The 15,507-nt window shown below is 41.3% G+C and overlaps 1 protein-coding gene across 1 annotated transcript in view; it reads right to left on the bottom strand.

Annotated features, from left to right (window-relative positions):
• LOC311148069 (signal peptide, CUB and EGF-like domain-containing protein 3) overlaps positions 1–15,507 on the bottom strand; it is a gene marked incomplete at its 5' end in the record, with an annotated part of 110,512 nt that overhangs the window by 19,092 nt on the left and 75,913 nt on the right. Inside the window, 2 exons of the mRNA XM_084184964.1 lie at positions 10,308–10,430; positions 11,888–12,004. Coding sequence (XP_084041090.1) covers positions 10,308–10,430; positions 11,888–12,004 — 240 coding nt within the window. The remainder of the gene's footprint in view (positions 1–10,307; positions 10,431–11,887; positions 12,005–15,507) is intronic.

Here is a 15,507-nt window from a genome sequence, read left to right as displayed (position 1 = left end):
TTACCAAACTGTTGCAGCACAGCCACTTCTCTAATAAGGCAGGACTTATTATGATTGTTTTTATAGCTCTTTTACTCACTTATGGCACTGCCTTCAGGTGGTATAGATAAGAGTGTTATTTGGCCTTATGCTCAGCACATTTCCCTCTTCCTTTTTGCTCCCCAAAGTTCCCAACAACAATGGCCAGCCAGGCCAGATCTCAGCTAGCTAGCGTGGGAGATGGCCCCTGCTCCAGTCACCCAGCTGGGCCTTGGCCTGAGAAAGTGCTGACCACACACCATTTACCTAAGAATTATACTGAACAAAAATATAAACACAACATGCAACAATTTCTAAGATTAGACTGAGCTACAGTTCATATAAGGAAATCAGTCCCTTGAAATAAATAAATTAGGCCCTAATCTATGGATTTCACATGACTGGGAATACAGATACAGATTCCAGGGCACGTTCTCAGTGCATGTGCAGAACAGCTGGCAGGCATATTCACAGTAATTTTCAACCTCTCCTTGTCCCAGTCTGTAATCCCCACGTCTTAAGATGACCACCATCATTCCTGTCCCCAAGAACTCTAAGGCTTCATGCCACAATGACTACTGCCCTGTAGCACTCACTTCTGGAATCATGAAGTGCTTTAAGAGGCTGGTTATGGCACACATTAACTCCACCATCACAGACACCCTACACCCACTCCAATTTGCAAACCACCCCAATAGGTCCATAGATGACGCAATCTCAATTGTTCAACACACTGCCCTAAACCACCTAGATAAGATACTGTACCTATGTGAGAATGCTGTTCACTGACTACGGCTCAGCGTTCAACACCATTGTCCCCTCCAAGCTCATCACCAAGCTTAGGACTCTGGGTCTGAACACCTCCCTCTGCAACTGGATCCTGGACTTCCTGATGGGCCGGCCCCAGGTGGTGAGGGTAGGCAATATCACCTCCGCCACGCTGACCGTCAACACAGGGGCCCCAAAGGGGTGTGTGCTTAGTCCCCTCCTGTACTCCCTGTTCACCCAGGACTGTGTGGCCACGCACGACTCCAACACCATCATCAACTTTGCTGATGATACGACGGTGGTAGGCCATAGTGTCTATCAACATATCGACTGTTGTACTTTTCAAACTTCCGGGATGGTTATAAGGCCCTCCCCCGCCCTCCTTTCGGAAAATCTGACCACGACTCCATTTTGCTCCTCCTTTCCTATAGGCAGAAACTCAAACAGGAAGTACTCATGCTAAGGACTATTCAACGCTGGTCTGACCAATCGGAATCCATGCTTCAAGATTGTTTTGATCACGCGGACTGGGATATGTTCCGGGTAGCTAAAAATGTAAATGTAAATGTAGCTTGCGAAAATAATTTAGATTAATATACTGAAACGGTGACAGAGTTTATCAGGAAGTGTATAGGAGATGTTGTGCCCACTGTGACTATTAAAACCTACCCTAACCAGAAACCATGGATAGATGGCAGCATTCGTGCAAAACTGAAAGCGCGAACCACTGCATTTAACCATGGCAAGGTGACTGGGAATATGGCAGAATACAAACAGTGTAGCTACTCACTCTGCAAGGCAATTAAACAGGCAAATCAGTCTAGAGACAAGTGGAGTCGCAATTCAACGGCTCAGAAACGAGACGTATGTGGCAGGGTCTACAGATGATATAACGTTTTTTATACAGTATTTGTTAATGTCTTTGATCATGAGCTGTATGGCGGTGAGAGGATAAGGACACGCCATGTAATTATTTCTGTCACTGGTGGGTGCCAGAAGGTCTGCGTGCCAAGATAGCTTGGGGGCCACTTGTGCTAATCTTAGAAGGAGTATGTGATGGAATATCCTGGCTAGGGTGCAACACGATACCATGTAGGGGGATCCTATTGTAGGTGATGAGTGACACTCAATAATGGTTGGCAACTGTTGGATGGAATTAGCTCGGAAAGCATTATATAAACTGAGAGGTTTTCTATGTAAGTCAATCGGAAGACAATAGGCTACGCCCGTACCGCTTGTCATGCGAATCCAGTACTGTGATATTAAATAACTATGAACCAACTCTCCACCTAAGTGTTTAACTATTCTCTTACATCCTGAAGTCCTCGATACCAGAGAAACTCATCATAACAGATTGGCGTCTAAACGAACAGGATGCAGTTTACAGCCGAACTAACAGGTAAGCAGACTTTCATTTGTTGATTAGGGTAAATTCTGCTTATCTGTGTTAAAGCTGAGCTGTAACGAACGTTTAAAATTCAATATTTATTTGAGGGGAATAGATGAGTGGTATTCAAGTACGTAAACAGATGTAAGGAGAAATATCAAATTAGACAATGACATGGTGCTATGATTCTAAACAGGGTTTGTTCAGAGTAATGAGTAGAAAACAACAGAGGAGAAGGAGTGTGGGTTTAACAAGAGTGGGCGCAGGACTTCCCTTAATGTGTAATGACATTATAAAGAGATTGGATTAAAAAGATTGGGCGCAGGAATACCTTAGTGTATGGATACATTATAAAGAGATAGGTTACGGACCTTTGATGTGTTGTATCATCATAAAAGGAATAGGTTCCGGGCCTTTGGTGTGGTAAATCATCATAAAAAGAAGTATAGAATTAGTCCTTTGTGAATTACTCAAAAGGAGCATGTTGAATCATGGCACCAATGACAAAATAGGCAAACAAAAATGTAATAAAGATCAAGTTGGGGATTTGGTTCAAGTATTTGATTACTAATATTGCATGAACTAATAAAAGTAATGGATAGCCAATTTAGTAGACCGGTATCTGGAAAGACATTCACCATTAAGATTAAATCATAGCTTTACCTCGAAGAGAGAGAAAGGAAATTACGAAATTATTACAGACAAATCCGCATTTAAAACAAGTATCTTTTAAAAGTACTGAAAATCAGACAATGTGCGAATGGATGTTAATTAATTTAGGATTTTTCTATGGGGAAACATATATCAGTGATTTATCAGCATGGGCAGATAATGAGGATCCTCAAGAAGGTATTTTTAAAGGGGATAGGTTAAAGATAGCACGAAAAGTCAGCTAACAAAGTTAAGTAATTGAACGGAACAACATCGGCTATTTTAGAAAAAAAAGCAGAAAGTAATTTTAATCTGAAGGGAGCATAATCAATTATAGAAGTTTTGATAATTTGATATACATTTGGATAATAAGCTTTGATATAACATTATATTGTGGTTCCGTACATCAATGCCCATCATAGAATATCAAGGAATGGTATGGAGAGCGTGAGGTTATTTTAGAGAGTAGTGGAAAAGTCTATGTTTTAATGAGAGGCTTGATTTTGACGGTGTTTCCTGAAGGTTAGAGAACCGGTGAGGATCCCATGAGAGGAAGGTCAGTGTCCGGGAAAATAAAGTTGTTTTGTTTTTTGGTTCCGCTGGGAGTATGTTTGAAGAAGTTGATTTGTGTCAATTGAGAATCGTAAAAAAAACCGAAGGGATTGTTTGATGTGAGTACCTAGGAGTTTCTAACGTTCTATATGGAGTATGTGAAGATGTGAAAATAGGATGAATTTTATGTGTGTAATCGATTACTTGAGAGGTGATAAAGTAATAATTAGAATAATATTTATATATTAACTTGCTCACCCAAACGTAGACGTACGTCAGCAGTGGGAAATAATAAATAAAGGTTTTCTGAGTTAATGGATCATTTGATAGAGATAAGGGTTAAGAAATGAACTGCCCATAAGGAGTGGAATTTATAGAACTAACTTATAACATAGTACAAAGCCAATTTAGGGTTTCCATTAAACTAATTATCATTGCGGAGCTAAGGTGATGAAGTGAAGGAATTTCATTTTGTATCAGATGGTAAGAAGATAAACCAGTGTAATTGGGCTATTTGCTGGATTTCTGTGTCGTTTCAATAGCATTGGGTCAATGGCATAGAGTAAAATCTGGGTTTCTGAGTGTAATTCACATGTTGGTATGTGTTGCTTAGACAGATACTACAAAGTATTTGGTTTGGTGATATAGAATGGAAGATTTAGCAGCGTGCTTGGTTCAAATTGAAAGACTCACTTCTGCCATCGGAATAGAGAGACGATTTCGAGGTAGTCATTTTTTTGGTTTGCTAGATTAAACGATTGAGAATGGTCACTTAATGTCAATCAATAAATTGGATATTAATACTATGGATACAAATTCAATATATGCTTGTCAACTACAGCAAGTGTTTGGTTTGTTACTTGTAGCCTACTTAGAAAGGACAGTTACCTAGATCGGCTGACTTCTAATAATGGCGGATTGGTGGTTTCATAAGAGCTGTGGCTATTATCTTAGTTGATAACAGGGGACAATAATAGTATAGTGACGAAGCACAGGGAAGCAAGTGTCTTATCTTAATGGGAAGTGAAGCAAGGGGATAAAGAGAATAAAAAGAGTATAAAGAAACACCAGGGATAATAAAGCAGTGTTGGAAGGAAGCAGAGTATGAAAGATAACATTAACTGAGGAATATAAAAACTTTTAGCTGAGATTTACATTTTAGTCATATAGCAGACACTCTTATCCAGAGCGACTTACAGTTAGTTAGCGCATACATTTTTCATGTAGGGAAGGAAGCAAAACATTGATGCTGTTGACCCGAATCACTGGTTGAATTTATAAGATTATACGAAAGGGATTGTCCTACCAACCCATGGCAGCTAGGATAACATAGTAATTAAAGTGGCATCCCTGTGAATATATGTTTTGTTTGTTTTGACTATAACTTCACAATAATTTGTCACCTGCTAAAGTACCGTTAGATGGAAAGACAGCGTAGAGGATAATAGAGATTGTAGAGGGTTTTCTGTGTTAAAAGGAAAGTAGGTTAATTGGGAGATGAGAAATGTCGAATTGGATTGTTTGAGTATACTGGTATTAAAATAATGCTTTCTAGTTAGGTGAATGAAAATATGTTATTAGGTAGTAGTGGTTTGTGGATAGAATTTACTAATGCCATGATTTAGTAAGCGGATGAAAGAGAGTCATGCTTGCTGGGCTATATCGGGATGTAAAGGACGCAGAGGGTAATGTGAAGTAGAGGTCTGAATAGGTGAATAGTTAATTAATGCTAGAAACGATCATTTGTTTCTGGTACATTGAACAATGGGAAGTCGTTTTTACTGTTATGCTGATGGGGAAGTATTATTATTTTATTTTTATTTTCTGGATTTATTAAACAATAGGTTTATATTTTAATACATCAATACAACAAGTTGAGATGATTAAATTACCGGACAGGGGTTATAGGTTTATATTAGAAGGTGTAGTCAACTTAATGAAACGTGGTATTATCTGATGTGTTTTGAGTAGGATTATTTCTTATAGGATTGGTGGAAGTACCCTACAGTATGTATGTTAAGGAAGACGCTTGGGGATCAAATATAACTGATTATTTATGCGTAGTAATTGATTATATTTGCGAATGTCAAAAATATTACATTTAGAGGGGTGACAGGAACAATCTAAGAGGAAACAGATATTTAATATGTCGGTGGAAAGTGATCCAGTAACGATACCATGATGATTTGATATGGAATCAAATGAAGCCGATTTTGGGGTTTAATAATCATTGTGAGAATTACAGAGAATGAAGTCTAAAGGTTAATCAATTAAAAATACTAATTGTAAACTCAGAGAACCTTGAGTGGTTTTCATCTTTTGATAGATTTTATTTAATATTCTTCTGGAGTAGTTATGAGGAATTAGATTGAAACAAACGATTAGTGATGAAAGGTATGACAGTGTATATCTGCATCATGTTTTGTGTGTAATTACTATTTTTGGATTGTTAACGAAATGTATACTTCCTCTTCCAGGAAAATTGGGATTTCCTTATCTCTCATTGGTATGTTTCCAAAGTCTGTGGGCTAAGGGGAACAGTTAGTAAAATTTGACAGTCTTATAATTAGGTCGTAAGAGGGAGCTACCAAATTAAATAAGGCCTGGCCATTTTTGTTTGTTGTTTTCTAATATGGTTTTTCAAATAACCACACACAACCCACCTATTATAATGGTTATATAGGGTTTTGGTTTTGATTTTAGGGGGTTTTATCGGGTTAGAGATGATAAGTCTTAAAGGGGCACACACATCTTTTATGAGTGAGTTTTGGGTAAACACATGATTTATTTTGAGAAGAAATGTAATGAGGACTTACTATACACTTGGGATACAAGATTTATGAAACTGTTGTTAATGATTAGTACTATATAATGAAACACTTATTTTAAGGGTTTGAATGACCTCTGAACTCTGTCCTGACTTTATAGTGTGAATTGATCACCCACAGTGGAAAGCCAAGACGCATAGGATGAGGATTTTAAGGTAATTTATTATACCGAGTTGAGGGTAATTTATAATACTGATAATTATGTAGAAGTTTATATTTGGCAATAGTCCTATATAGGATTAGGACCATAACAAGGACAGAGTGAGAGAGCTAGTCCTGAATGAGGAACACCTGTCGCTAGTCAATTTTAATATTCCTTACTTTATGGGATACAATTAAGTTAAGGTATTATCAAAAGTCATTTTAATTTCATTTATTATTTTGGTTTAACAGGCAATGTCGTTGTTTTGTTTTTTGAATGCATGAATCACGATGTGAGTCATGTGTCCAAAGGGGGGAAGTACTGGTCGCATGGGGCTTTTTGGTAAATTTGCAAATTGTATTGAGAATATGAGCAGTAGTAATTAATGTGTTATGGGTTAGATTAAATGTTTTATGTGCCGTTGTATTTGTGGTAGGAGGCAGAGTGTAGTGGAGGCCTGTCTATGAAACTAGTGACCTATAACAAGCTGCAAGATTTGCACTTCCTAATCTCAAGGCTTCTCCTGACTGATAAGAAGACAGGGTATAGTAGCATACGGTGTTGCACCTAACAATGTTCTTAAAACTGTCTTCCCACGGGTGAAGGCTTCTTTGCCAAACCTGACAGGAGAATCTGGGCATTGCCTGCGCACTGGAGACTGGTGGTAAAGGATTACAGAAGTGATGGACAAAACCTAGGTGGGGAGGTCAGTACTATGTGTTGCTGGGTACATCAATGGAGGGGAAGGTAGCAGAGAGAGATACAGTACTTATTTCCCTCATTAAAATGCAAATCAATTAATAACATTTTTGACATGCGTTTTTCTGGATTTTTTTGTTGTTATTCTGTCTCTCACTGTTCAAATAAACCTACCATTAAAATGATAGACTGATCATGTCTTTGTCAGTGGGCAAACGTACAAAATCAGCAGGGGATCAAATACTTTTTTTCCCTCACTGTATACTGACTATACACACAAGCACGCCCACTCACATTCAAGCTGCTGCTACTCTGTTTATCATACATCCTGTTGCCTAGTCAACTTACCCCTAGACATATCTACCTCTATCACTCCAGTATCCCTGCAAATGATTGTGTTCCTATTTCTTCTTATTTCTCGTGTGTGTTTTTTCTAGTATTACGTTGTTATTGATTATTGCATTGTTGGGTTTTGAGTTTGCAAGAAAGGCATTTCACTGTACTTGTGCATGTGACATTAAAAACGTGAAACTTGAAACTTGATATGCATCAGTTGGTCACAGATACCTTAAAAAAAAGATAGGGCCGTTTATCAGAAAACCAGTCAGTATCTGGTGTGACCACCATTTGCAACATGCAGCACTACATATCTCATTCCCATAAAGTTGATCAGTCTGTTGATTGTGGCCTGTGGAATGTTGTCCCACTCCTCTTCAATAGCTGTGCAAAGTTGCTGGATATTGGTGGGAACTGGAACACGCTGTCGTACACGTCAATCCAGAGCATCCGAAACATGCTCAATGGGTGACATGTCTGGTGAGTATTCAGGCTTTGGAAGAACTGGGACATTTTCAGCTTCCAGGAATTGTGTACAGATCCTTGCGACATGGGGCTGTGCATTATCATGCTGAAACATACAATTGCAATTGTGTTCGTTGTCCGTAGCTTATGCCTGCCCATACCATAACCCCACCGCCACCATGGAGCACTCTGTTCACAACGTTGACATCAGCAAACCGCTCACCCACACGACACCATACATGTGGTCTGCAGTTGTGAGGCCGGTTGGACGTACTGCCAAATTCTCTAAAACAACGTTGGAGGTGGCTTATGGTAGAGAAATTAACATTAAATTCTCTGGTAACAGCTCTGGTTGACATTCCTGCAGTCAGCTTGCCAATTGCATGCTCCCACAAAACTTGAGACATCTGTGGCATTGTGTTGTGTGACAAAACTGCACATTTTAGTGTGGCATTTTATTGTCCCCAGCACAAGGTGCACCTGTGTAATGATAATGCTGTTTAATCAGCTTCTTGATATGCAACACCTCCCAGGTGGATGGATTATCTTGGCAAAGGAGATATGCTCACTAACAAGGATGTAAACAAATGTGTGCACAACATTTGATAGAAATAAGCTTTTTATGTGTATGGAAAATCTCTGGGATCGTATATTTCAGCTCATGAAACATGTTGCGTTTATATTTTTGTTCAGTATAGTATATTGCTGCAGATGTTAGGACATTGGATAAAGGTGTCCACTCAAAAAAAGATCTGTGCAAAAAACATCTAAGAAAAAATGGCCAAACATTATATTTAAGCAATAAGGCCCGTGGGGGTGTGGTATATGGCCAATATACCATGGCTAAGGGCTGTTCTTATGCACAACGCAACGCGGAGTGCCTGGATACAACCCTTAGCCGTGGTATATTGGCCATATACCACAAACCCCCGAGGTACCTTACTGCTATTATAAACTGGTTACAAGTGTAATTAGAACTGTAAAAATAAATGTTTTGTCATACCCGTGGTATACGGTCTCATATACCACGGCTTTCAGCCATTCAGCATTCAGGGCTCGAACTACACAGTTTATAATGACAGTTACCTATCAAGGAAATACAGTAAGATCATGTGGGACTACATAACCATGATATATTGAGGAGCAAAACACCTCTGGTGCACTAGAATAACACTATAGACCTGCTGAAATCCATGGCTCCCTGCCATGGATCAGTCAGTCAGTCTGCCACCTAGGTGTAACAGACACCCAGGATCACTGCAACAATCTGACAGCAATTTAGAGAAATTACGCTTTTCTCTCTTTTTCTTTCTTTTCAGTTGGCAGGGAGCGCGGGAGGGATAGGAGCTTGAGGAGTAGACTAGATGGATGAGTCTGTAGCCAGTGTGGCGTGGCGTGGTGTAGCACAGGGGTGCAGCAGAGCATGTTGGCCTGACAATGCCTCACTCAACAAGAGGCCAGCTTTATCAACACCCCTCCACTGCAGACAAAACAAACTGTTCCTGACAATCTCAACACTGTTCCCCCACACATACAACACAACACCACCCTTCTCCACAGCTCAGAATATTCCCAAGACCATATGGCTGAGTAGGTTGGAGGGAACATTAAAGATGTGTTTTCTCCCTTGGGCCATATTGTATGTGTTAAATGTGAAACGCTTTGGGTAAAAGCATCTGCCAAATGATGTAGATAGATTCCAAATGAGGAGAGAAAGAACTGTCCCCCAAATAGTCAGGTTGATGTACCTTTACAAGTTCTAAAGTTAAATTACAGAAACAGTTGGTCTCTATACAGTCAGTTGGACAGCATACTTGGGATAGATGTGCATGTTTAGGATGATGTGTTTCAGTGTTGAGCCCAAGGCATGTCACTGATATGCACCAGCCTTGACACTGATTGACAAGGCACATTGTCTATTTTTCCACTCAGAATGTCAGTTAGCTCAGTTCCATAGTTCCATGGTTCCATAGTTCTTGTCTTGGCTTCTCTTCCCAGCAGTGCCAGATGTTTTGGAGGGTGATGGTTTGCCCAAGTCAAGACCGAGAGGTTTTTTAGACTTGGAGCTCTAATTTTCCACACCTTTAGTAGTAGGCCTGCATGGCAAACTCTGTATTTGTTCTGCGGCTGGCTCCCCCAGCTCCCGCTGAGCTCCGGCTACCACCGAATCTCAGAAACAAACAAGCCAGAGAGAGGCCTGGTTTGGCAGCTCCCCTTTGCGTGCTGAAGCCAAAACAATTAGGGAGGAGAAGTTAACTTATTATTAACACGACAATGCTATTACCTTCCAATTCACCTCAGTAACAGAGTGAATAAACAACCTGCTTAACTCATAACCATCTAAATCCATGTTATTAGGTGAAGAGCACACATAAATGGTAGTAGTCACTGGGAGCAGTACAACCTGGTCTTGTTAGGGCGGTTTTCTGACCGATGACTGGTTGGAGGGATGGGCTCCTACCTTGGCAAGTCCTCTCATTGGTCAGCAGCTTGTAGCCCTTCTTGCAGCTGCACTCGAAGCTGCCCACTGTATTCCGACATACGTGGTCACACCCCCCGTTGTTCAGGCGACACTCGTCAATGTCTGCGGACAGAAAACACATACAGTACAGAGAATTCACTTCAACGCACAGACAGGGAGAGAGAGAGGGGGATGGGAGAGAGGGAGAGAGGCCCTAGAGATAGAGAGGAAGAGAGAGGGGGATGGGAGAGAGATAGAGGGTAAGGATGTGGTGTGCGTTTGAGTGCTGAAATATGTGTGATGGATGACTCTGGGGCCCAGGCAGCAGGCGAGAACAGAACAAGTGTGTTAAGTAGAGGACATCCCAGAGAGAGAAGAGAGAGTTGCACAAGGAAAGAGCATTAGAGATTTTCCCTTAGAGCCGGCATTAAGATGGGTATGATCTGGGTCCACATGTTGTTAGAATAGATCACAGCCCTTACAGAGACAGCCAGAGGAGAGCTATGTCTCAGCAGCACAGCCCGACACAGCTCGACCGTTCTTTTCATCGTCAATAACCAATCAATACATCATATGGCTCACGGGCCCGGCAGGTTGGGTCATGTTTCAGATTAAATCAGAATCATCGTTGTAAATGAGGCGTTTGTTCCTTGAGGGAGAGTTCAGTGCATCATCTGGTTAAAATAAATGCCTCAGAAATGGAATAAAATAATAATGTCTCTGTCTCCTTGTGCCAGTGGTGTCTGAGGTTGTTTTCCTTTTGTTTCCTCTGAAACCAAACTAATAAAACCCAATGTACTTTTATCAGAGTTGTTAGCTTAACGTTATGAGCACTGGAGGGGAAGCAGACTCCTATTCTTGGCTTCTTGGCAGCAGTCTTGAGTTTCTCCACAGACCTCTTCTCTCTCTCTATCTCTTTTTCTATGTTTTTATCTCCCCGAAATGTACTCCAAATCTAAATCGTTCTTACTCCCATGCTCTTGTTTGCATAAATCTACAAAAACTTTTTCATACGTTTTGAGGATATCAAGCTATTTGTGTTTAACAGCAGCAACAGCATACGTGCAGCTTGACAAAAGGATGTACTGCCAAAGCAGTACCCATAACAGCAGGGTTATGGTCATACAAAATATATATACAGTGTTAAAGTGTTGGCATCATAATAAGACCTCGGCTACCCCTCAATCCCAATGTGAGAGCTCTGAAAGAGGCGGAGGCAGCCAATGAGAGAGGGGATGAGGAAGGCCAGGGGAGGGGAGGGGAGGGGAGGGGAGGGGAGGGGAGGGAGAGCAGGGTGGCAAGGTGAGGTCAGGTGAGCCACGCCTGGGGAACCTGACAGTGGCAGTCCTACACGCCTCAACAAGCCCACAATGCCTCCCTGATTAGAGTCTGTTAGGCCCCTGATCCCCATGGCCACTGTGACTGTGTGGACACAATGTATATGGAGAGCTGTGGGGGCAGAAGATCGATAGAATGAGTGGATTGTTTCACAAGGCAAAGAATGACTGAACTGCAACCGGGTGATTGACAGCTGGATAGGTGTTAGGGTGAGGTGAGAGGGTGTGTGTGTGTTAGGTTACCTTTGCAGGTCTTGCGGTCTGGCTGGAGAGTGAAGCCTACAGGACAGCTGCAGCGGACTCCGGTCACCGCATCGTGACATGTGCTGTCACAGCCACCGTTGTTCACTGAACACGTCTCTGCAGAGAGAAACATACATCACAGTTAGACACACACACAGACACACACACACACACTGGGATTTTATAGGTGGTGGAAATGTTCCCAAAACCGGTTGCTTGTTTAAAAGATGTCTATTAGTGTACAGTGTAGTTTCAAAGAGGATAAGAAAAAAACTAATAAGAGACAGGAAGTGCTGTAGTAGTTTGCTCCTGTTTGCTCAAGGGAAGTGAACAAAGAAGACAGAGTTAGATAATGCAACAGATTAACAACGACACTATGGAGAATAAAGGATCAGAGTACTAAGAGCCTAGTGTCAAGACATAAACAAATGAGTGTGTGCACGTGTGCATGTTTAGCTGCTCTTGGGGCAAGGTGAGTTAAAACACCCCCACCCCCATTCCTCCCAACTTCCTCACAGGACATCAACCAACTCCTGTCATGAGGACAAACCAGCTATTCCTCCAGACAGTTGTGGTCAAAATATATATTTTTTACCCTGGCTTTGACAAGAGCTTCCAGGCATTTTGGGGATAAAAAAGCAATTTCACCAGGCCAGTCTGTGCGTTAGATAGATTGATTTGAGGAATGGAGGGTGGTCAGTCAGGGAAAGGAGGGCAGGTCGGCTGCCCGGCCATGCCTCATAACCTCATCTCCAGACACTGACACATTTCACGGAGGAGATAGGAGATTTTTACCAAATGGCAGAAGATAAGAAATTTGATGCCACTTTAAAGAGCTTGGTGTTCGTCTGCTGTTACATTATTTTGGCAGCCCTCACCAATAGCTTCAAACAGTCTGGAAAAATAACACCATTAAAAAACTAAACCTCATATACTCAGGAAATCACAATATATTGCTCTGAGGGCAGCTGATCACTCATAGAGAAGCACATAGCATCACTTTTCCTCTAATAAGCTGAGGGATACCAGTTGGCAGTTAATTCACAAATAAGTCTATTAAAGACCCAAGAACCTATCTCATAAAGTGAACCAGAACAGCTGGCCTGGCTGTGGGCTTCACCACAGACTGCTGAGAGGGTTGAGACTGGTATGGAGAGGGCTTCTCACACGTGGTACCACAGAGGAAGCACAGCTCCCCCAGTCTCCACAGAGAATAACTTGATATTTTTGGGGAATACCTAGGCTAACATGAAATTATGCTGCAGGGAGCAGCCATGATGGGGCAGACCAAACCATCAAGGATCATAGATCAAGGAATTCTATCTAAGTGGGAGAAAGTGTTTAAGCATTTGTTGCTCGTTTCACTTCTGGTGACAGTGGTATCACAGCAACACTGTGACAGAGACCCCAGGCAGTGATCTGCTGGTATGGGCCTTCATGGGCCTGGCTCTGGCTGTAAATTAAAGACGATGGCTCAGCCATCCTGTGAAAGTACAAGGGCGCTGCGCATGGGTAGAGCGAGAGAGCATTCCTAGTGAACCACGGTAGTGTTGTGTGGTGATGAGTGGCACAGCCAGTGTGTTTGTCCAAATTGCACACTGTCTGTGAGGCACAGAGAGTTGGCAGGCACGGTGATGCAGAACTGTCACGACATGCCTCCAAAATGCTTAGTGAGGCAGTTATCACACCAAACAGTAATGATCATGTGTTAAGAGGGTAAAGAAATATTTATGACGATTATGGCTTGCCAAAAAGGAAGAGAGTGACACAAGCTCTGGTATGTGTGTGGGTTGTGTTTTCTGGAAGCGGACCAGCCATGTCGACAGCTGTGTGTAGACTGTAAATAGTACAATATAAAGGCTCTGATATGTACAGTGTATCAGTTCCATATGTTGATGTAATGTACAGTACACCTCTCTCCCTGAAGCAATAGTAACGCTTTATCATTTGACTACCAAATTACACCTATGTGGTGATAAGCTTTGGTTGTTTGCCAAGGGGAGACATACCTCTTGCTGGCTGCCAATAAAATACATTTGAGTTTGGGTGGTCAATGCCCACCAATTGGATAGTTTAACAAAATATTTCATAATCATAAGCAAACAAACACAGACACAGACACACACACTCTTCCAAATCCAAGCCTCTGAGTTCACCTAGCAGCAGACATGCAGTTAGAATTGGGATGTTCAGAAAATAGTACAGAAGGTTATTTGGAAAGAAGGAAAATTATGTAGCAAATGTTTTTTCAATAATAATAATTTTAAAAACACATTAGGAGGATAACAACCCCTGAAAATGGTCTGCAAATATCCTCTACCACCGCAGCTTTAAAGGCAACCAAGCTATTGTGAGCTTTTGTCAGGCTTGGCTATATTGATTTCTGGGTTCATTTAGGGAATCTCTTTGAGCTCTGAGCTGACTTAAACCTCGGCAGAGAGCACGAGTGACCATGGTAACAACTTACTTTCACTCTTAGTTTAGAAAAATTACTTTATCTCTCTTAAAATACCTTGAGAGTGAATCTCCTTAGAGAATGCACTGCGCTTCTGTCGCTCTCGGTCTCTCTCTCTCTTGCTCTCTCTCTCCCTCTCTCTCTTCAGGTATCCCCCACTATTTGGAGCTTTGTAATTAAGTCATAAATCTCTCTGATATGCAGTGGTCTGATTCATTCATACAGATTTATGTGCTTATTTTTCTTGCCATCTGTCAGATCATAACAGCATAATTTATCCAGCAGACAATTTGGGTTGAAGTGCATTTGTCATGATTTGAATTGTAATTTAATAATATTTCATTGTTTCTCAATACAATTGATCATAAAATTGGGCTTGATGCAGAAAGAGTGACTTTTACAGTTGAAGTCGGAAGTTTACATACACTTAGGTTGGAGTCATTAAAACTCGTTTTTCAACCACTCCACACATTTCTTGTTAACAAACTATAGTTTTGGCAAGTCGGTTAGGACATCTACTTTGTGCATGACACAAGTAATTTTTCCAACAATTGTTTACAGACAGATTATTTCACTTATAATTCACTGTATCACAATTCCAGTGGGTCAGAAGTTTACATACACTAAGTTGACTGTGCCTTTAAACAGCTTGGAAAATTCCAGAAAATTATGTAATGGCTTTAGAAGCTTCTGATAGGCTAATTGACATCATTTGAGTCAATTGGAGGTGTACCTGTGGATGTATTTCAAGGCCTACCTTCAAACTCAGTGCCTCTTTGCTTGACATCATGGGAAAATCAAAAGAAATCAGCCAAGACCTCAGAAAAAAAATTGTAGACCTCCACAAGTCTGGTTCATCCTTGGGAGCAATTTCCAAACGCCTGAAGGTACCACGTTCATCTGTACAAACAATAGTACGCAAGTATAAACCCCATGGGACCACACAGCCGTCATACCGCTCAGGAAGGAGACGCGTTCTGTCTCCTAGAGATGAACGTACTTTGGTGCGAAAAGTGCAAATCAATCCCAGAACAACAGCAAAGGACCTTGTGAAGATGCTGGAGGAAACAGGTACAAAAGTATCTATATCCACAGTAAAACGAGTCCTATATCGACATAACCTGAAAGGCCGCTCAGCAAGGAAGAAGCCACTGCTCCAAAACCG

Source organism: Coregonus lavaretus (assembly GCF_964263955.1).
Source record: "Coregonus lavaretus genome assembly, chromosome: 20".
Taxonomy (NCBI): domain Eukaryota; kingdom Metazoa; phylum Chordata; class Actinopteri; order Salmoniformes; family Salmonidae; genus Coregonus; species Coregonus lavaretus.
The sequence above is the reverse complement of the archived record's forward strand: the minus strand, read 5'-3'. Positions and strand labels throughout refer to the sequence as shown.